Consider the following 23,657-nt stretch of genomic DNA (forward strand, 5'->3'; position numbering starts at 1 on the left):
GCGCTTTACAGTCATATGGGGGATCTCTCCTCAACCACCACCAGTGTGCAGCATCCACTTGGATGATGCGTCGGCAGCCACAGTACAACGGCGCCAGTGCGCTCACCACACACCAGCTACAGGTGGAGAGGAGAGAGTGATATAGCCAATTTAATGGAAGGGGATTATTAGGAGGCCATGATTGACTAGGGCCAGTGGAGGGAATTTGGCCAGGACACCGGGGTTACACCCCTACTCTTTACGAGAAGTGCCATGGGATTTTTTGTGACCACAGAGAGTCAGGACCTCGGTTTAACGTCTCATCCGAAGGACGGTGCTTTTTACAGTATAGTGTCCCCATCACTATACTGGGGCATTAGGATCCACATAGACCACAGGGTGAGCACCCCCTGCTGGCCTCACTAACACCTCTTCCAACAGCAACCTAGTTTCCCCAGGAGGTCTCCCATCCAGGTACTGACCAGGCTCAGCCCTGCTTAGCTTCAATGAGCAACCGATCTTGGGCTGCAGGGTGATATGGCTGTGGTGGAGTAGATCAGGAGCGGGATGTATGATCTAACAGACGTCGGCCTGTGCCCTCTTCCTCAGTCTCCCTACTCCAAACCTTCCTAGACGGGTGCTAGGTTGGGGGGAGCTGTTGTAATTTTTCTAATCCTAACCTTGGCCAAAGCCATCGGACTTGACATACCGGGTTATTCACAGGATCGTTGGGGGCCTTTTTGTACAGGAATTACTCCCTCTGGCATCTTCCTTTGCCGGAGAGCGAGGGAGGGGTGGGATGGGAGGGCGAATCGAACCCAATGGGTTCTTTTGGGAGATGTGTGGCCCAGACAGGTCTAGCATCTCAGATTAGGCAAGTGGCGGTCCCAGTCACACCAACGGAGGCATTAGTATGACGTAAGACTCCAAAACAGGGGGAGGATAGAAGGGATTTGGCAGCTCCAAGTTTCTCTCCCACAGGGAGAGTTGTTTCTGGGGGGAGTAGAAGAGAGAGAGAGCAGAGCCGGTACGGCCAGCCCAGCTGCAGATCTGACACACCAGGGGGGTGGGTTGAGCCCTTTAATTAAGTCTCCAGAGGTCCCCCAAGCCTCCCAGGTCCCCTGGGGATCTGCGGTAAAGCCAATCAGTTCCACAGGAATCAGGGAGCCTCCAACGGACCTCCAGACAGAGGAACAAGCTGGGACACAAGGCATTCATTAGCGACATGATCACCATGGGGATAAACTTAAGAGTTGGTTAATCAGAGTCATTAATCCCGGTCAGACCTTTGTTATTTCTGGGGGACTCAAATCTGGGGCGGGTGCCCCCCAGTAAGGAAAGGAAGGTGGAAGTGGATTATTATCCTGTAGCAAACTTAGCACAGGCATACCATTTTATACGGCACAAGACCCCTCGGTCACCGGCAGTCCAGCATGTGGTGCTTTCCATTTGGTCTAAACAACAGAGAACATAGAACATGGTGAACATGGAAAGTTTATTGGGGGCAGCGGCTCAGACATTTCAAAACGCAGTGGTGCACATTCCCCTGAACAATTATAGTAAGGCGTTACCGGGGCGGTTGATTGAAAATATCAGGGCATTAAATGACATCATCCTGAGGACCGGCCGTAGCATTCCCTTTCTGCGGTGGGAGTCCTTCAGGACGGAGAAAGACAAGATCCACTGGACTACGGCTACAGTCGGGGCAATGTATGAACATTGGCTCAGTCATTTAGACTTGGGAGGGAAGGGACCTGTGATCAATCTTTTCCAGATTTATAATCCCAGGTAACTGTCAGCCTTAACCCTCTAGGGTCTGAGAGTGTTTTGGGGCCCTGAAGAAGTTTTGACATGCCCTGAGATCTGTGCTTTTTTCAGTATCTTAAAAACATATGAATGGCCTAAATCTTATTACGTTGTAATCAGCACATATTCACTGAGAGGGAATTGCTACCAAGAAAAGAATGTGAGGAAAAATAGAAATGTATATACTTTTTGTTTATTTAGAATATAGAACTATCATGCAAACGAGAGTATCACATGAGGTGGATGGTTTGTATAAATGTGCCCACTCACCCACCAATAGTAATAATCGACTAGTTTACATGGTATCGTACATAAATGCTTTACATGTTACATGTTGCTGAAGGAAAAAAAACTTACTTAAAAATCTGGGAAGACAAAGACCTGCATAATGAGCTGCATAATTAGCCATTCAGTCAGATGAAGGAGGAATGTTAAGGACAAAATATGTTTGTAGCTTATTTTGAATAGATTCATTTATCATGCTAAATAACTTGAGTTTCACTTGTAAACTTCTTTAACATCTGAAGTTGGTAAAGTGCTCTCAGGAAAACGTCAAATGTCAGCAGGATTAATCTTTTGAGCAGGTTTCAGATCACTAAAAAATAACAACAACAAAAAACATCTGTGATCATGTTAATATCAGGTTAAATATTTTATAGAATTAAATATAATTCCACGTGTTAATTCATAGTTTTGATGCCTTCAGTGTGAATCTACAATTTTCATAGTCATTAAAATAAAGAAAACTCTTTGAATGAGAAGGTGTGTCCAAACTTTTGGTCTGTCTGTACTGTGTGTGTATTGTGACGAGCGTCCCGAACATGGATCAGCGTCGCCCTGGAAACTCACGCAAATCACCTGTCTCCTCTCATCACCGGCTGATCTGTCGCAGCTGTCTCTCATCAGGCCGCGGCCAGATAAGCAGTGTGAGCCGCAGCAACAGTGAGACATTTCTCCATGAAGACGGTGACTAACACTCATTTCTCTCTTCATTCCAGACAGCAGTGCGTGACCGATCAGCCACACATACGAGCACGGACCCACAGCCTTTGGAAGCCTGCACGAAGAGCACCGAGCACCAAAGCACCGCCGCCACTTCACTGTTTCACCCACACTTTTGTCAATAAAATCCACCCTCCGGGCTCCGAGCTCTCCTTGTTGGGTGTTTTCTCCCCCATTCACAGTATATATATATATATATATATATATATATATTAGCATACAACGAAAATACTGGTGAAGTTTCATCAGAATCAGGCAATGTGTGCAACAGTTATTACACACTTCCTGTTTCTCATTTCTCGCCATAAGTTTGTCGCCTTGCCAGGCCAAACCGTTCGAGATATCAAAAATCCCCTCGCAATTTAGCATCCCCAATGTCTTGAGATCATGCTGACCGAGTTTGGTGACAATCCTATGGAAATCCTGGGAGGAGTACGTTAAAATCCAGAGCATGTACTTTTTAAACAGCCCTAAATTTTAAAGTATGTGTGCGCAGTACATCAAGTTTTCTAAATGTGTTCCAGGGGGCGCTGTAGTGGCCCTGTACCATGCCCGGGTCCCAGCCTTTGTGGCATCCTGATGGCCGCAGATTCCGACGTGTTTTTGAGCATGTTAAGGCCCACATAAGTGTCCGGAAGGTTTAAAAAAAAACAATAGAACAAGAACGGGCACGGTTTTGCAATTCGTTCCCTCAGTTTATAAACCGTACTCATGAATTCATAAATGTTCCCCAGGGCCATGCAGAGACCTTTAAAGGGGCAGGTGCTCAAAGTATAAAAAGGGCACCTGGAACTAGGCATTAAAGAGCTCCTCGGGTCCATCATCTCATTGTAGGCATCCAGTTACTTAAGTAACAAGTAACAATATCATTAATAAGACAAATAATGCATTATTCAAAGTTTTAATTGCATTTATGTTTAGTTCAGGACTCAAACAACAGAATTAGTAATATTTTTATCACTATAAAAGGGGCTCCCTAAATAGGGCTGTGCTCAAAACATCAGTACAGCAATATTGTACTGTATATTGTGACACATTCCTTGCTGATATACATATTATTACAGAGTCTTCTAGCAGCCAATGCTGTGAAGCAGTTCTGAGAAAGAAAACGAACATAAAAGACCATTTTAATGTTTAAAAGATTAAAAATATTTTTTTTACCTATTCATTTTGATTAAAAATTGTTGTGTAAAGATTTTCTTCTTTCTATTAAACACAATAATAAATAACAGCTGTTATATTAAACTCTGTGTGGTCACTATTGAAAATATATGTGGCCCCTGATGTATTGTATTGTAAGATTGTAGACGGTAGAATATTAAGGCATAAAATGGCATGATTTATAAATCAGATACAGGTTCACAAAAAAACTAAATATCTTACACAATGGAATGTCAGCCTTTACACCATTAAAAGGGATAAATCGAGTTTATAATTTATTATATTTTTTCTTAATTGTTTAGATTTTTAGAAGGCATATTAACATCTTTCACATTTACAACTCTATGTGTTTGCTGCATAAAAACGTAGGTCGATTATTGCAATAATTTGACCATAAAGAACTGAAAAAATGTGGAAATAAAAGCGCTTTAGGAGCGCTGAAATACTACGGTTTCCATGGGAACGGCTGTACACAAAGCAGCATTTAACGCAGTTTTATCAGACGTGAAATGAAAATGCCAACGACACGTTTCTGAGGACAGTCTGTTCCCTTCAGAGACGTTCATATAAAGACATCAGTGCCGCGTTTTGACTTTGAAACGTGCAGCATGCATATTCAATGAAATCATTGCCTTTTGAAGTTTAATCCAGCCCTATCGCAATTCTCGTCTTTCCGTCCCCAACTGTAAGACATCCTAAATTATAATTAGTGGTGGGCCGTTATCGGCGTTAACGTGCTGCGTTAACGTGAGACTCATGTCGCGCGATAAAAAAAATATCGCCGTTAATCTATTCTCAAAGTTGGGTTGGGAGCTGGGTCTAAACTACGCAAGATATGAAGACTTTCACTTTGATATTTTAGCGCGGATAATGTATACCTAGTCGAATTGCACTGTAGGAGGCGAGAACGAGTCTTCAACTTCTGTGAAATTACCACATCAAATGTGTCGTGCAGACATGGATGCAGTTATGAAGTCGCTTCAGGGCAGGTGCGTGCGTTGCTAGACCCTTTTTACCGGGGCACGTGCCCCAGTGAAAATCTGCTGTGCCCCAGTAAAATCTCAAATTTGAGTTATAATTTACTTTGATAATCCCGAAATAAAGACATTAAACTATATGCAACAACTGAATTGACGCTTCTAAAAGCAACGCAGTTTATTGGAAGACTATGCACGCAGATAGGCTATCCATACCTGCACGCCTGTGTATATTTTACGGGAACGCGCACGTAGTACAGCCTTTTGCACAAAAGTACTTGTTTACACAAATTTGTATAGTTAATTGTGTTGTAAATGCAATTGTCAAGACGTTTGTAATGCATTTTGGAAACAGGAGATGAGCGCCTGGTCTAATGTGCCACCTGGTTTGAGAAACCTGTTCTCAAAGACTTACTTTTAGTCATTATTTGGGTAGCACACATATTCTGAATGCCTTCAGTAGAATTCAGATTAGCCATTTTAAAATAGATTAATTTCAAGATTTAATCTAGATTAAAAAAATTAATCTATGCCCACCTCTAATTATAATTAAGTCTTTTCTTATACTATTTAACATACATAAAACTTTTTATGGCCTTTAATTTGATACAACCTAATTGATGAGTTTTTAAGGACCTGCAGGAGCCCTCTCCTTTAAGATTGTCCGTCGGGCAGTCCAGTTAACTATTTTGGTAGCCCGACTGAAAAACACCGTAGCCCCGGGGCTTCGGGCAAGCGATTTTGCAAGGCCTGCATTACATACACAAAAAGGACCAGACCCAAGATGCCCATGACATCCTTTTCTCCCCCAAAATGCAAGAACGATTCACGAAGTGAAAATGCACTTTTGTTTACATGACATTAACATTATTGGCAGCTATTTCAGAGCAGACTACACACGCACAAGCCATAAAAAAGTAAATACTTGTGCATAATCTCTTTTCTTCACGTCATTCTTATAATAATAAGTAATGTTAAAGCAGCCACGAACGACTCTATCCTTGGCGTTATAAACGTGATCGGATCGTCCTGAACCTCCGGGTGGGGTCGTCATGTGAAAGGTCATCATCAGGGTCATTCTATTTACAGCTAAAACATTATTTTACTAATAGTTCGATTTGGGCAGGATGTCGCAAATTCGTTATTTTCATACATTTTTTTTTATATTATTACAAAAAAAATAAAAAATGAACAAAAGGGCACTTTGACCACTAGGGGCCAAAAGGGCAGGTACTCAAGCACCCTCGTGACACTTGTTTTCACAATAACTGTATGTGTGTGTGTGTGTGTGTGTGTATGGGTCACCATACTTGGCCACACGTAACGTCCTTCACTTCCCTTTCCTTTCGTTTCTGTATTGGGCTGACCAACAGAAGGTTTTGGTGACTACAAGGACAGGCAGAAATGAAGGATATAAAGCAGTGTGTAACAGTTGACTTCTCTGTTAATAATAGAAATACTAATTGCATTTTATCAGCTTTTAATAATGTATGTAATGATAAAAATCATTTTGTTTTAAGATTTTATTAATGACCCTAATACTCAATTTTTCTTTAGAAGGTAGAACTTGTGGGTTTAAAGATTTATTTTTTGGCCTTTTTGCCTTTATTATGACAGGAAAGATCAGACAGGACAGGAAGCGAAGTGGGAGAGAGATTAGGGGAGGGATCGGGAAAGGTCCTCGAGTCGGGACTCGAACCCGGGACGCCCGGAGCGCACCAGCGCTATATGTCGGCGCGCTAACCACACGCCTATCTGCGCCGACTAGAACTTGTGGGTTTGAAAGCACTTTGTTTTCTTGTCTTTTCGGTCACATGCTCTTCTTGGCAAATTTTTCTTCAAGGTCCTCCAAACTTTATTTTTCCACATTGAAATGGTTCTGTATCATTCTGTCTGGAAGGTTGTGTTGCAGGATGTGCTTCCTATCACTCCCTCCAGGAAATAAACGACACCATGGTTCTGGTTACTGATGGATTTATTGCTCTTGTCATCCTTCACATCACTTTCACCATCAATGAAATCCACCGTCAAACTACAGTATGACAATGTAAAGATTTGTTCACATACACTATAAAGAGGTAAATACAAATACACTCGGGAAATACAAACGTAACACACATACCTCGCTGGCTGCATATAACCAAGAGGGAATGAGTTCACTTGAAAATACCCGGTTCAAAAACAAAATGAAAACATCTTCTTTACTTCTTCACTCAAAACGCGAGTAACTTTGGTAATACACACACAGAGAATCATTTCTGACCAAAATATATGGTTTTCCTGTTGCACCTTTTTTAAAATGTCTGAGTGCAACGCAAAATGTACTTTAGTTCCTAGTTAACATCGACACTCAATATTCATGATTAAATTAAACAAATATAACAAAACATGTTAAATAACAGAAATAATAAGTATAGCAGTTATACTTCCTGTACCTGCCTTGTAATGATGCATACATTCCTTGAATGACTGTTTCAGATGGTGCACTTTTTTTAATAGGATTTTGTCTTTTTTTAGAACAATGTGTATTGTTGTTTCGATGTTGTCTGCTGTGAGGTTCTTGGGAGGTGCTGTGATCTATAGGAGACGTGGCACTTCATGTGGACTTACAACTGTATACACATTGTTATTGCTTATGTAAATTATGTATATGTATTGCCAAATGACCAGGTTGCAAAAACATCATAAAAATACAGAACAAAAAAAAAGCATAGTGGTTTAATAATAAAAAAGCCTGTTCTTTATGATAAACATAGTATGATGGGTTTTTTTTATTCAATGGACAGATGTGACATTTTGGTTTATTTGGCTCCATATAAAGAGGGATAAGGTCTTCACAAGAAAGTGTTTGAAGAAGTGTTGAGTGTGTTATGTGCTTCTGGTAAAGTATCAAACACTGTTTATGTATTTTTTTGTATGTTTGGGAAATTAAGGAGATGGGTCTGCAAAACCAACTCAATCCCCAGGAAGCAAAACAATTCGGATGTGAAAGAGGAAGAGCAGCTAAAGCCATTATTTTATATATGTATGTATTCATTTTTTTCCTTTACAAAATCATGCTTATTTATTTCTTCCGGGTAAAAAGTATAAGCACACATATTATAGTACATCATTTTTTTTATTTTAACACAGTTATGCTATAGATGGTTCATTTCATCATTGCTATTGTTTCACTGTCGATACTGTGGTAAAACCATAGTTCTTTTGTAGTTACTATTGTTTTACTATAAAAAAAACATGGCTTAACTACTATTACTGTAGTAAAACCATGGTTTATTTTGGAGTTACTATGGTTTTACTTCAAAAAACTATAGTTTTACTATGGTTACTGTGGTAGAACCATGGTTTATTTTATAGTTAAAATGGTTTTATTACTAAAACCATAGTTAAACCATGGTTACTACGAAAAAAAACATTGTTAATTTTCGTAAAGGAGTGATCACATCTAGCTGACTTTTCTCCAGAGTGAACTCTCATGTGTCTGTTAAGAGTTCCTTTTCGGTTGAAACTTCTTCCACATTGTTTGCAGGTGAAAGGCTTTTCTCCAGTGTGAACTCTTATGTGGTCTTGAAGGTGATGCTTATAATTAAACCTCTTTCCGCACTGAGGGCATGTGTAGGGTTGCTCTCCAGAGTGAATTCTCCTGTGGTCTTTAAAGAACCATTTTTGACTGAAACTCTTTCCACACTCAGAGCATGAGTAAGGACTCTCTTCATGAGCTCTCTTATGGACTTCAAAGTCTTCATGTTGATCAAAACTCTTTCCACACTGATCACACATATAAGGCTGTTCGTGAATTTTCATGTGTCTGGTAAGGCTTCCATTTTGAGTGTAACTCTTACCACACTGTTGGCATATGAAAGGCTTTTCTCTAGTGTGAATTGAAACATGTCTTTCAAGATTCAGCCTATGATTGAAATGCATTCCACACTGTTCGCAGACATAAGGTTTCTCTCCAGTGTGAACTCTCATGTGGACTTTCAGCTTTCCAGATCGAGTAAAACCCTTTCCACACTGTTGGCAGACATAAGGCTTCTCTCCGGTGTGAACTCTCATGTGGACTCCCAGGTGTCCAAGTTGAGTGAAACTCTTTCCACACTGTTGGCAGATGTAAGGCTTCTCTCCAGTGTGAATTCTCATGTGGACTCTCAGGTGTCCAGGTTGAGTGAAACTCTTTCCACACTGCTGGCATGTGTTAGGCTTCTCTCCAGTGTGAATCATAAAATGCCTTTTAAGATTTTTTCTAAGACTGAAACTCTTTCCACACTGTTTGCAGACATAAGGTTTCTCTCCAGTGTGAACTCTCATGTGGACTTTCAGCTTTCCAGATCGAGTAAAACCCTTTCCACACTGTTGACAGACATAAGGCTTCTCTCCAGTGTGAATCATAAAATGCCATTTAAGACTTTTTCTAAGACCGAAATGCTTTCCACATTGTTCGCAGGCATAAGGTTTCTCTCCGGTGTGAACTCTCATGTGTCTTTTAATACTTCCTCTTTGACTGAAACACTTTCCGCACTGTTGGCAGGTAAAATAACTTCTTCCTTTCTTTCGAGTCTTTTTTCTTGAGGAAGTCGTTTCAGTCTGTGAACAACTAAAAAATGTTTCTCCATTTATGAAATCATAATCTTTCTCTTCCTTTTCATTCAGTTCTTGACTCTCCGCTTTCAGTGCCATCAGGTCTAAAGTGAAAAAAGACCAGTAAAAGTTAACCCCAGTTTAAAGACATTCAAACATGTAAAGTGTCAAAACTAACACACAACTAAATCCTATATGCCCTAAGCCAGCGGTTCTCAATTCCAGTCCTCACGCTCCACCTGCTCTGCATATTTTGCATGTCTCTCTTAGATAACACACCTGACTCTGATAATCAGCTCATTAGAATTGAGCTCTGTGCATGAACTGTGTTCCAACTGACATGGTCCCTACACAGTATTCATTGTTCCCTGATCACTGGAAACCCTTTGAAATTTACTTCACGCCCCTGCCTGCAGTGTCTTCAAGCTGCAACCTCCCGCTCTCTCAATTGAAACCAACACGGAAGTGGCTTAAACTGCAATTCACTGACTGGCCGCTAGAGACTGGCTGCAAAAGGGAGGTGCAATTTACGAGATACACTACATGTACCGTCTACTGCTGTAACAAGCAATTCGAAAAACTCTAATATCTCCATAAATGTTCGACTAAGGTAAAAAAAAAAACTTCGGAAGGGGTATTTACATGGGCTTCAGAGTGCATAGCAATGAAGTCAATTCTACTCCGAACCATCCCTTTAAGAGGGAGTTGGAGAATGAGCCTTTTCCAAAAAAAAAAAGCAGAGAGTTCCTTTAACACTCATGTTGACAATAGCCAGTTTGGGCCAGTGCGTACCAGGGCTAACAATGAGCTGGACAGGGTCAACGGCTTTGCACTTCAAACCGCGAGCCCAAAATCAAACAGCACTTCCACTGTCAGACCAGCCTTACTGTAAAACCCACCCCTAACACCCCTCTCTGAAACAAACATCACACAACCCCAGCATTTGACCAGCCAGGACAAGATTATATAGTATATTATAACTATATGTTATAAAAAGCAGCTTAAATACTGAGGCGGCTGATAAACTGGTGTGTGTCTCAGTCCAGCGTGAGTCACCAGATGAAGCGGTCCGCTGCTTATTTACATGCTTCACTTTCAAACGATAAGCCAGATGTGAGCTTGATGAATGATAGGCGAGTGTTTTTTTTTTCCTGCCTGATATACTGGAATTTGTCCTAGATGTTAATGATCTCTTTAACGTTTTTTGACATGGACAATTTTTTTTCTGTGACTGACCAACTAATAAAATATTAGTTGACTCTTCTCATAAACTAACATTCATTGAACTATTAAGGCGGCAGAACTAGTCGAGTGAAAGCTACGACCAGACTTTATTTCACATACGTAATCATTACATCTGAGCAGGTTAGACCACATGCACACAACCCTTATTTACCTATTTCATATGAAAATCTTACTCAATCCTAGCAGTGAATATTAACATATAAATATTTGATTTCACACAATTCTTTAAATGCTGTTTTTAAATCAGAGCACTATGAGTGAAAAATGGTCTTTTAGAGAACTCTATGAAGCTGAAATCCTTTCAAAAAAAAAGAAAAAAAAAGAAAAAAGAAATCTGCAAGAGGGCAAACTGTAGAAAAACCCCTGCCAAAGACAAATTAATTGAGAAAATGTAGAGGACAGTTCATAGGATAGTTCAGCGTTGAGAATGAAAACCAACCTGTTTGTTCCTCAGTATCTTCATGTTTGACTCTCAATGTTTCTTCAATCTTCATGTCTTCACTCTCCTCTTTAATAAACACCATCTTTATGTTGCATGGATCTCAGTTGCCGAACCAGAAGTTTTTTTTTTTTCTTCCGTGTTTGGAAACTTTGTCCTGTTTAAGATGACAATTATTAACAGGAAAAAAAATTTGCATGCATCTCAATCAGCTCTAGTTCAGTAATAGTGCACTAGTAAGGGAGTCAGAGCAATAGTTAATGGACTTAAATGATCTGATTAGACAAAAACTCAAAACTTCAACTTCAACATTTAATGATGAGTATATTACATTTAATTGAGGCATATTGTACAAAAATCGCTATTTTATTTTAAGATTGTCATTACAACAACAAAAACGTTTGCAATTGTTTGTTCTCGTTGCTTTGACTCTGTTTTGAGCTGCAGGTCTCTCAGCGGGCAGCGATTCGAAACAGTGAATCATTTTGTGAATCAACTGACTCAATTGACTCGGAGTTTGTAATTCGTGTTTCTGATCTGAATCACTACAGAGAGAGAAATCAGACTGATCTGTGGAGGCGCGTTATTCACAAAATAACGTTCATTATTAGATTAAATATAACAATGTTACACGCAATAATTATGCAGTCTAAATCGCTTGTAAACCATATAATAGACTGAACGCGTTGTATGAATTTAATAGACTTGTAGTCAAGACCGCCTAAACCGAGACCAAGACACTACCAAGACCAGAAGGTATCGAGACCAAGACAAGACCAAGACCAAGACCAAGACAGACCATGTCAAGACCAAGACCAAGTCGAGACCAAGACCGATACCAAGTCGAGACCGGAAAAAAAAAAAAAACAGACTAGTGTTGAAGCCCTAGGTTAATTTAGTTTAGCTTTTTAAAATTTGTTTTATTTTGGTATAGTTTTCAAATTTTCAGTAAAATTTAGTTTAGTTTTTATTAGTTTCATTAACATTTTTTTAGTTTTAGTTTAGTTTCTATTTTGTGAACACATTTCTATTTAGTTTTTATATAGTTTAGCTTCAGTTTTAGTTTTTTTGAGATTAAATAGAGATCATGATTTCCTCGCAATTCTAAACTAAGCAAAATAATGTGAGACAAAATATTAATTGCTTCAGTCTATTTAAAAGTGTTTAATTCATTTTAATGAATTCTTAATAATTTAATACATAATATTTATATTTAAAATAGAATATGTTTAACACACCGATTTTTTATATTAAATTTATGAAAAAGTGGTTTAAATGAATAAATGACATGCTCACAAAAACATCACTGGATGAATCTGCATTTTTGAATCAATCTCTATTCATTGACAAATACATTTTTTAACAGTTGTTTCCATCTAGTGGCGAAACAATGCAATCGACACAAACGTTATTTGAAGCGCCAATTACTTTCAAAAGATGACGTGCTCTGTTTTAATTTCTACCATAGACATCACATCAGTGTTTATATCCAAACTATGACCTTTAATCATAATATTGCTGTGATAATATGAATGACTGGGTATTTGAAAAGACTGTTTGTGAAGCTGTTTTTTTTTTACATTAACATGATGACTGCTCTCTCTGTTAGCGGCAGTGCAAATACAGATTTGAATGTAAGACTTTTTCAAAGGTTTAATAGACATTGGAAATCGTTGTCATTTACAAATGAGATCGCGTGCATAAGAACTCTTTGTGATCAACGAAAGCAAATTTTATGATCCAAGAATTCGCTGACATAGGCTACTGTCACTACTAGCTGCTGGATATGTGCTTGTCTCTTCTTTACGCTCTACGCTACACTCACTGATACGGAGCCCCTTACGTCACCTGTAGAAGAAAAATAATTAATCAGTGGGGACGGTTTTGCAATTCGTTCCCTCAATTTATAAACCGTTCTCACGAATTCTTAAACGGTTCCCTCAGTTTAACAATTCGTGCCCACGGATTAACAAACCGTGCCCACGAATTTCCAATCCGTGCGCTCAGATTTTGTAAACCGTACCCACAAATTCATAATCCGTGCGCACGCTTTCGCAATCCGTTCCCACAGTTTGTAAACTGCTCTCACGGATTTGTGGCCCCGCCCCCAAATTCAACCAGGACACTCAGTAGGCTATATGAGACTATGCAACACTGACAAAACAGAGTTTTTTAGCTTTATTTTATATTAAAGGGATAGTTCACCCAAAAATGAAAATTTGATGTTTATCTGCTTACCCCCAATGCATCCAAGATGTAGGTTACTTTGTTTCCTCAGAAGAATACAAACGAAGATTTTTAATGAAAACCGGTGCTGTCTGCCAGCCTTATCATGGGTGTGGATGGGCACCAGACCTTTAAAAGTAAACAAAAACATGCACAGACAAATCCAAATTACACCCTGCGACTCGTGACGATATATTGATGTCTTAAGACACGAAACGATCGGTTTTTGAGAGAAACTGAACAGTATTTATATCATTTTTTACCTTTGATACAAAGCCACGTCCATATGTAATGTGCACGAGTTTGGCATCAGTCACGTCACATGACTGATTATTACTTAATGAAATCATAAAACAATTAATTAATTAATTGGCAATAGGATAAAATGCAGGCGGTAAATATATACACATTTATATTAGTTTATTGTTGAAATTAACATTGTTTCATGCTTGGCCTATAGATTTTATTGTCAGCAAGTTGTGATGATTTGAGAAGGCAAAACTGATCAAACAGGCTATAATGAACTCATTCTCTGCCGCTGGCCGCCTTGTCCTTACTTTAAAAAACAAAAACTTATATTGAACGAACAAAAAAATGCTCCAAACATTTTTCTAAATTAACTTATTAAAAAAACGAAACGAAATAAATTCACTTTGTCATTTCATGCAAAACTGAACTATTTTAATAGCTGAGAAACAGTAGTAGGCTATAAGCTTTTTACGTCATAATACTTAAAATAGTAATTATTATTATTATTTTAATTTATAGGCTAAATAAGTGCCCAAATGTGTTTGTGTACTATTCATTCTTAACATGTAGAATTTTGGCGATTTTATGATAAGCTTTTCACCCAGAGTTAGATGCTTGTTCACTGTTAATGTAATTATTAAATATATAATATATTACACTGCATTTAGTTTAAGAGCAAAGTAATGACAACATAACCTGTACATTATTTATTTCGTTAATTTACCATGATCAGCACTTACAAAACATTCTTCTTTTTAGCGTTTATTTTACATTAATAACCAATAGGATAAAACACAGCAGGTGTGGTGTTTTAGCAGCTAATATATTGGTGATTAATATATAATAAAGCTAAAAACTCTGTTTTGTCAGTGTTGCATAGTCTCATATAGCCTACTATGAGAAAATAAAGTTTAATAAATGCAATACAATGCATTTGGCACCTAAACAGGTGTCCTGGTTGAATTTGGGGGCGGGGCCACAAATCCATGAGAGCAGTTTACAAACTGTGGGAACGGATTGCTAAAGCGTGCGCACGGATTATTAATTCGTGGGAACGGATTTAAAATCCGAGGGTACGGTTTACAAAATCTGAGCGCACGGTTTGTTAATCCGTGGTCACAAATTGTTAAACCGAGGGAACAGTTTAAGAATTCGTGAGTACGGTTTATAAACTGAGGGAACGAATTGCAAAACCGTCCCCACGGATTAATTATTTTTCTTCTACAGGTGACGTAAGGGGCTCCGTACACTGAGGCATAACCATTGACTGTTAATATAGAGGGCATAACATTATATGGATGAGCGCCAACGGCTATCGCAAAAAAAAAAAAAAAACATGCATGTGATTGGTTGCATTTGATTTCAAGGGCGCAAAATATTACTGTTGCATTATCAAATGTTGTGTTGTCGTGGATACCAAAGATTCTAGAGCGTGTAGGTTTTTTTTTGAGCGTGTAGTACTGCTAAATCTCCGACCACTGTGACGGTCTGCGACAGCGAGACCTTGACAAGACCGAGAGGTACGAGACCAAGACAAGACCAAGACCAAAGACCGTCAAGGCCGTGACAAGACCGAGACCACGTAAAAGTGGTCTCGAGACCGGTCTCGAGACCAAGACCGGTCTCGAGACATACATCACTAGAATTTAAACACTTTAAATGATTAAAAGTACAGACCTTTCTTCAACTGAAACCATTCACTGATGCAGGAGCGCGCCGCAACCCTATGACGTCACTTTTTTTTTTTTTACATAAAAAAATAAAAGTCCTGTTCACGCGATTCTCTGTCTGTGATCCAAAAAGTGCCCTGATATTTACAGGGAAACACATATGAACAATAAAACTTATGTCAGAGGTATTAAAGAGTTTTTCTATTGGTTAAAAACACATTAAAGTATATTTATGGAATGAAATGAAAAAAGTTTTTTTTTTTCAAATATTTACAAAATGTAATATTAATAATATTAATTACATATTATTACATTTTCCAAATGTATTCATTCATTCTTTCATTTATTCAATCATGTGTTTATGACGTTTATGTCCACAGTTGTTGTTTTTTTATGTTCATTTAACATTTATTTAATTTTGTAGTTATAGATGCATATATATAGCTGTAGTCTTGTCTAACTTGGAGAATCACATGGCCACTAATGAGGTGCTACCAGCCAGACCTGTCTCCATTTGCACCCATAAGGAACCTCAGGGGTCAGGTTGCCCAGTGCTCTCTTCTCTTAGTACATTAAAGGGTCATCGGATGCCCATTTTCCACAAGTTTATATGATGCTTTAGGGTCCAAATGAAAAGTTTGTAATATACTTTGATTAAAAATTCTCAATGGTAGTGTAAAAACACTCATTTTACATGGTAAAAAAAAGGCCTCTGTTCTCAGCAAGCGATATCAGTACCTGGCCCTTTAAATGAAATGAACCTCTGCTCACCCCGCCCCTCAGTTCTGTGGGGCCTGTCATCACAAAGCACATGAGGTGTTGCCTAGACAACAGTTGAGGGTTTATTTGGGGAAATAATGGTCGTGCAAGGCTGTTTCTGTTCATTTGTCCTTTTCTTGTGTAGCCCACACACATAAATATCTGCATCTTACATTTATATATATCTAGGTATATTTATTAAATAGGTATTGTTTATTAGTGAAAGTTTTCTTCACATTACTGAGCATTCCCTCCGTAACACCATTGGTTTTCTAGCATTAAAACATTATGCTTTAAATCTTAAATTGGCATGCAATACATTAATATATTGAATTAATAAATTTAATTGTATAACTTAGCTGTGTTCAATGTTTTCAACTGTATTGTTCCATCAGTAGAATATTCGAGTATAAGTAATCTTTTTTTTTTTAACATATGCTTTTATTTCTTATCTTATTTTAATAAATGTTATAATGGATAAATGTACAACCAATGATTAATACATTAATATATGTGAAATAAATACCTTATCTGTTTTAAAAAATATTTATCGTCTATGTTATAAGGTTTATGTTATGTTAAGTCTGTAACAAAAATATTCATAGTGTTCATAGTGTTGGCACTCATGTAGTTGAATGTGTTCAAACAGCCACAAGAGACGCCTGTTCTCTGCCTTCAGCCATAATGCATGAACATTCTTAGTCTGACAGGATTTAAACTTTGCCGGCTAACACCTAAAATTTTGTTTTAAAGACAAAAACATACCAAGAACTATGCTTCCTCACCATTTCAGATTTCTAACACACGCTCAAAGTGTTCTGTGTGGTCTGGCAGCTGTAAGAAAATGCTGATCTCTGTGTGCATTCATATGTACATTGTATGCTCTTATTTTGCCCATTTGAACAAAATAAAGAAATATGTCCTTACCTCCTAATTCTTTCCTTTTAAAAAATTCCTTATTTGCGCTTATCTGTGCATACTGTGCAATAATACTTGTCCTAGTGAAATTAACCACCTATGTATGCTTTGTTTCCTCTTGTACTGCCTGTTTCTTTGTGAACCTCACTTGTAAGTCGCTTTGGATAAAAGCATCAGCTTAATGACTAAATGTAAATGTACATGTACTGTATTTGAAAAGCCCTCGTATTGCATAAACCCTCCCCTTGAAAAAATCAGGACAGAAGCGGTCTAAAGTGGACAAAGGAGATGGATTAAAACAACAGATGTATTAAGCCCAGAAGACACAATAGCAGGAATGGTGAAAATCTACTGTTCAAGAATGGTAATTACAGTTTGCAGGATATCAATAGCTGGACTACCAACAGGTCCTTCAAGAATGTCTACATCCTGTAGTTGTTGCCTGTGTGCGCCTGAATTGGTTAGCAGGAACCGTTACAACCTCCCGCCAACTGAGATCAGGAAGTGTAGCAGCTGCACCATCTTGATGGGTCCATGACTGTGTCCAAATATCTCTGTCATGGCAGTGAGTGGCTGTGTTTGCCTATCAGGAGAACCCCTGACAAAAAGTTGATATGGTGTGTGGTGTCCAGCAGTTCGCAATCCATTGTTGTTCCATTCTTGCCTGAAAACTTCCAGGTTTCTGTTTATCCCAAGTACTCCTCGCTGCAGACTGTAGCGCGGTGACATCAGGTACCTACGTAAGTGACGTATGGTATGCCTGTGTAATTTGCATAGCATGGTGACGTTAGGCGTTTTCGCGTCGTGTGTGACGTGATGCGTCATTTAAACGCATGCGCATGCTTAACATAATACTCTTATAAAATGTAAAAGTAGCCTATTAAAAAAGAAGGGGGAAAAACAGTAATATGTACAAATCCATGATTTTATTTTGTAATATTTGTGTAGTATTATATACAAGGTATTAAGATTGTTGCACTTTATTTCACTGTGTATATTTTAACATTACTCTGCACCTAATATGTTTCTTTATTTTAACCTTTCCTCTGTCATGATTCTTGTTTATTTAGCATAATTATGGACATTTTTCTGTTGCTTTGGCAATTCTGCCTGTGGAATATTTAAGCCAATAAAGTAGTATTAAGTTAAATTGACTACATACAGTATATTTTCAGTGTCTACATCCCATTTTATGCAGAGTGCCTACAAAAACCAAACTGATAACAGTGATCTTTTTTTTTTTTTATTATTATTAATGCAGGAAACAAATACACAAAAGAGTTGACAGATTGTTTGCACATAATATACAAAGAAACAAATATATGCATTATGTCAACTGAAATGACAGTGTAAGAATACAAGGTAAAGCATGGAAGAAAAAAAAACAAAGGACAAAAACATAAAAACTTGAGGGTGAGACACCTAAGCGTTAAATACATTACACAAATCAAAGTCATTACAAAATGAAATAGTTCTTCTAGCTTTCTTATTCTGTGACAACGAAATAGTATTTAAATAAATTCTAAATTCTTTAAAAAAAAAAAGAAAGAAAGAAAATGTGGTTTGTTGTTAGGAAACTTGCATTTATGAATATACAATTTACAAAGAAAATAAATTAAATTTATAACAAAACAAGCATTCCTTTTAGTTGAGTCAGAATCATAATCAAAATTAGTTCTAGTAAAAGGTACATCTCGCTGGATATTATTCTTAATAAATAAACCAATATTTTCCCAGAGTTGTATAGTTGTCACAACCCTGGACTTTTTGTTGGTTTCTCCCATTCTCCCCCGCAGTTCAGTGTGTTTTGGTTTCTCCCTCATCGTCTGCACCTGTGTTTGTGATTAGTCTGTCTATTTAAGGTGTGTGTTTTCCCCTGTACTCTTGTCGGTCTTTGATGTTATCCTGATGTTTCCACTCCATGTTCCTGTGTCTGCCTGTTCCCATTGGATTTATTAAATGTCGTTTTTTACTACGTCGTTGTTTGTGTGTTCCTGCCTACAGCGTGACAGAAAGACCGACCTATACAGTTTTTTTTTGCGTGTTCACCTCCGTTTTGTTTTCCGTTCGTTTTCTCCAGTCTTTTGTTTCCGTAGTGTGTTTCCCCCATGGATCCCTTCCTCCAACCAGAATTCATCCTGCTACGGCTGAAGCAGGGGGAATTACCGCTCGAGGGATACACGTTAATGTTACAACTCGTAGCTCATACCACCAGCTACCCGGACGACTGTGCGTTCTATGACGCCAGCCTCAATGCGTCTTGCAGAGCGCCGTCGTCCGAGGACGGCCCTCGAGCGAACTTTGCCTCGTTTGTGGAGTGGACACTGGCGAGAAACCGATCCTCGTTTCCCGCCTGTTCCACGGAGAATCTCGCCAGTGTCACTCCAGACCCAGAGCCCAGCCAGCCACCCTGACCCGCGGATTATGAGCCCATCGTAGACGGGAAGCCCGAGCCCGGAGCGACAGCAGTGTGGAGCGCCGATGGGGTCATAAAATCCGACCAGGTGCGAGAGCCGGCCACTACATCTGCGACGGTGGAGTGCTGCGCTGAGCAAGAAGGGGCGGTAGAGAGCCCTGCCCACTGCACCTTCACTGAGGGTGAGCTGGAACAAGATTATGGGGATGTTATTGACTGTGTCATGGAAATACCTATCTGCCTGGATTTCCCACCCACCCTCCCTCTTCTGCCTAGTCCTGAATCTCCGTTGGTTCCGCCCAGCCTTCATGAATCCCCGTTGTCAACTGTCTGTCCCCTTGCTCACCCTCAGCCCACTATCTGTGCGGTGGGTTTGCCGCGGGTCTGCCAGTCTCCATCGGTGTCATGGCTGGAGGATCCCTCACCATCGCCTCCAGCCTCAGAGTCCTGGACTCCACCTCGGCCCTCCTACCCTGCGGCTCCACCCCGGCTCTCTGCTCCCTCGTCTCCGCCGTCGCCCGTCGATCCACCAGCTCCACCGGGCTCCATCGCCCCTCCGGCTCCGCCCTGGTCAGTCGTCGCCCCACCTTCGCCTCAGGACTATACTCCTCCGGCTGTGCCTCGTCGCTCCGTCCCACCGGCTCATTGGACCTCCTCCCTCCCGCGGGCACAGCCTCGGCCCTCTGTCGCTCCGGCTCCGCCGCGGATCTCCATCTCCGCCTTGGTCGCCAGAGCCTTGGGTTCCGCCTTGGCCCTCCGGATCCGCGGTGTCACCCAAGATCTTCGGCTTTCCGTCTCCGCCTCGGGCTCTCCCGCCACCTGCTCCGCCTCCGTCGGTCGGCCCCATGGAGTCGTCAGCCTCTCCTCCACCATGGCTCCTCCCTCCATCGGCTCCACCGTGGCATTCCATCTTGGCTGCGTTCTGGGTCTCACCTGGCTCCTCCAGCTCCAGCCCCCTCCTGTCACCTCCTTGGCTCCTCCCTCCGTCATCACCTCCATGGACATTTCTGTCACCATTCTGGACTTCATTCCTGGCCCCCCTTCCAGAAGAACGTCCTCCACCCAAACCCCCTCCTAAGGACTTTGTAGTTCCGGGTGCCTTATTCACTGACTCAGTGCCTACGGTGCCATGAAATATTTAAAGACTGCCCACCTGGGTATGTTGGCAATGGCAGAAGGGGAGTCCTGCGTGGATTTTATTCCTTCAAAGATTTTGAGGGCTACTGCTCAGTTGATTGTTTTATCAGTGATGGAGGTGAATTTCAGAACGAGTAGATGTAATATTTTTTGTTTTTTTCTCTTGTTCTCATGTGTCATGTTTATAGTTTTAATTATTATATAAAACAAATATAGGCTATATGTAAATACAATTATATTTAGTTTTGTTCTTTGCAATAAAAAAAAGATCACAGGAAGAGTTTTGCTCACTAAAGCTGAGGGGCTATCACGTCTCACGTATGCAGCCCCATCTCTGTATGTAGATAAGACTACATATAAATTGATTGATAGAACTTTAACAGACTTTGTCTGGAAAAACAAATGGCATTATATGAAAAAGTCTGTTATACTAAATCCTTATAACAATGGTGGCCTAAATTTTATAGATTTCAATTCTTTAAATTTTACCTTTAAAATAAATTGGCTTAATCAGTATTTGAAAAATAAAAAATCAATCTGGTATATCTTTCCACAGCAAGCATTTTCATTTGTTGGAAGTATTACATTTTTGTTGATGTGCAATTATAACATATCCAAAATTCCAGTTAAGCTTTCAAATTTCCACCAACAGGTACTTTTGGCCTGGGCTTTAATATATAAACACAATTTTACCCCCCATAGATTTTTTATTTGGAATAATCAAAATATTTTATATAAAAATAGATCTTTATTTCTTAGTCAGTGGTTTAATAATGGTTTGATTTTGGTGAGTCAGTTATTTAACAACAGAGGTTTATTAATGACTTATAGAGAATTTATTTCAGAATATGAGATACCGATTAGTCCAAAGGATTATGCAATTGTTATGGGAGCAATAACTTCAGGAATTATTATGATATTATGAAAAATAGCAATTTCTCCCCTATTAAAAATGCTTCTTCTTCTGACCCATTAGAGACAACTATAGGTATAATATGTTTTTTTTTCTATGAAAAAAGATAGAAATTAAAAAATAAGGTCTCTTTTCATTGAAAAAGTTTCTTCTTTGTCGTCTGTCATTTCTTATTGGAATAGTTTATTTAGAAATTTGAATTGGAAAAAAATATGGTCCTTACAACAGAGGTTTTTTCTTACTAACAAAGTTAAAGAAGTATCTTTCAAACTAATTAACAAATTTTACCCTGTTAATTTTTATATGCAGAAGTATAAGGTTTGATACAAAATGTTCATTTTGTCAATTTAATACTGTTTTTCATTTATTTTGCACGTGTCAGTATACTATACAACTCTGGGAAAATATTAGTTTATTTATTATAAGAATAATATCCAGCAAGATGTACCTATTACTTTTAAAGAACTAATTTAGGACATTATGATTCTGACTCAACTAAAAGGAATGCTTTTTTTGTTATAAATTTAATTTATTTTCTTTGTAAATTTCATCAATCATAAATGCAAGTTTCCTAAGAACAAACCACATTTTCTTTTTAGAAGAAAATAGAATTTAGAATTTATTTAAATACTATTCCGTTGTCACAGAATAAGAAAGCTAGAAGAACTATTTCATTTTGTAATGACTTTGATTTGTGTAATGTATTTAACGCTTAGGTGTCTCACCCTCAAGTTTTTATGTTTTTGTCCTTTGTTTTTTTTTTTTTTTATGCTTTACCTTGTATTCTTACACTGTCATTTCAGTTGACATAATGATTATTTGTTTCTTTGTATATTATGTGCAAACAATCTGTCAACTTTTTTCTGTATTTGTTTCCTGCCTTAATTAATAAAAAAAACTGTTATCAGTTTGGTTTTTTGGAGGCACCATGCATAAAATGGGATGTAGACACTGAAAATATACTGTATGTAGTCAATTTAACTTAATACTACTTTATTGGCTTAAATATTCCACAGGCAGAATTGCCAAAGCAACAGAAAAATGTCCATAATTATACTAAATAAACAAGAATCATGACAGAGGAAAGGTTAAAATAAAGAAACATATTAGGTGCAGAGTAATGTTAAAATATACACAGTGAAATAAAGTGCAACAATCTTAATACCTTGTATATAATACTACACAAATATTACAAAATAAACTAAAGACATGGTTAAAATCATGGATTTGTACATATTACTGTTTTTTCCCCTTCTTTTTTTCCCCTTCTTTTTTAATAGGCTACTTTTACATTTTATAAGAGTATTATGTTAAGTATGCGCATGCGTTTTAATGACGCATTACGTCACACACGACGCGAAAACGCCTAACGTCACCACGCTATGCAAATGACCATACGTCACTTTGCGCATGCGCGGTAAACACATACGTGACGTAGGTACCTGATGTCACCGCGCTACAGTCTGCAGCAAGGGATGTCTCGTTTATCCGGGGGAGGTAAACATGATGTAATGCCCACATGTGAAGCTCATTGCTACAATCAATTACTCCTTCATCCTCAAGAAAGGAGAAAAGCTGGTGGTAAACATTAGTCATACCCCGCCAAAGATCCCCCCAAAGTCTCTCGATCCTCTGGCTGTGCACACTTCTACCCCGGATGGCACTTCACAAGAACCAAACTTTCTCTCACTCTTCTTCTCTGCACTCGAACACCCTCAGCAGCAGTTAGTCTGGCCCGAACAGCATTTGATCCAATCTGTTGGTTTTCTCCAACCAACTCCTGAACCACTTCATCGAGTTCTGCATCAGACAGATGTGAATACCCCATGCTATAACACAGGTTGAAGCGTCTAGAACATTAAATACAGAACATAACCATGTTACAAAACAACTTCTGATAACAACAGCAGCAAAAACATTTGTCTTGTGGTGTTATTTGAAAGACCACTGTAAAAAATACATATTTAATAGTAAAACATTATCTTCAAAACAATTTTTAATCTTGAATTTGATTGTGTTGTAGCACTAGTTAAGAAAGTAAACAATATTGGCAAGTTAATTTGTTGCATATATAACATAACAGTTAAAGTAGAGTCTGCTTTATTTAGAAGTTACTTGACCACTGGCAAAGTGGTACTTTGTCTCGTGGGCCAGAATTTAGATTATTATTGCTGAAAGTTTT

The 23,657-nt window shown here is 38.7% G+C and overlaps 1 protein-coding gene across 1 annotated transcript; it reads right to left on the reverse strand.

The window, feature by feature from the left end:
• Positions 1-6,809: 6,809 nt before the first annotated feature.
• Positions 6,810-23,303, reverse strand: LOC141318806 (uncharacterized). The gene is made up of 4 exons (XM_073833217.1): positions 23,166-23,303; positions 22,918-23,032; positions 8,380-9,607; positions 6,810-6,957 (listed from the first exon to the last, which is right to left on the reverse strand). The coding sequence occupies exons 1-4, from the start codon at positions 23,301-23,303 to the stop codon at positions 6,810-6,812; spliced, it is 1,629 nt and encodes a 542-aa protein (XP_073689318.1).
• Positions 23,304-23,657: the final 354 nt, after the last annotated feature.

This window comes from Garra rufa, chromosome 1 (assembly GCF_049309525.1).
Source record: "Garra rufa chromosome 1, GarRuf1.0, whole genome shotgun sequence".
Classification (NCBI taxonomy): Eukaryota; Metazoa; Chordata; class Actinopteri; order Cypriniformes; family Cyprinidae; genus Garra; species Garra rufa.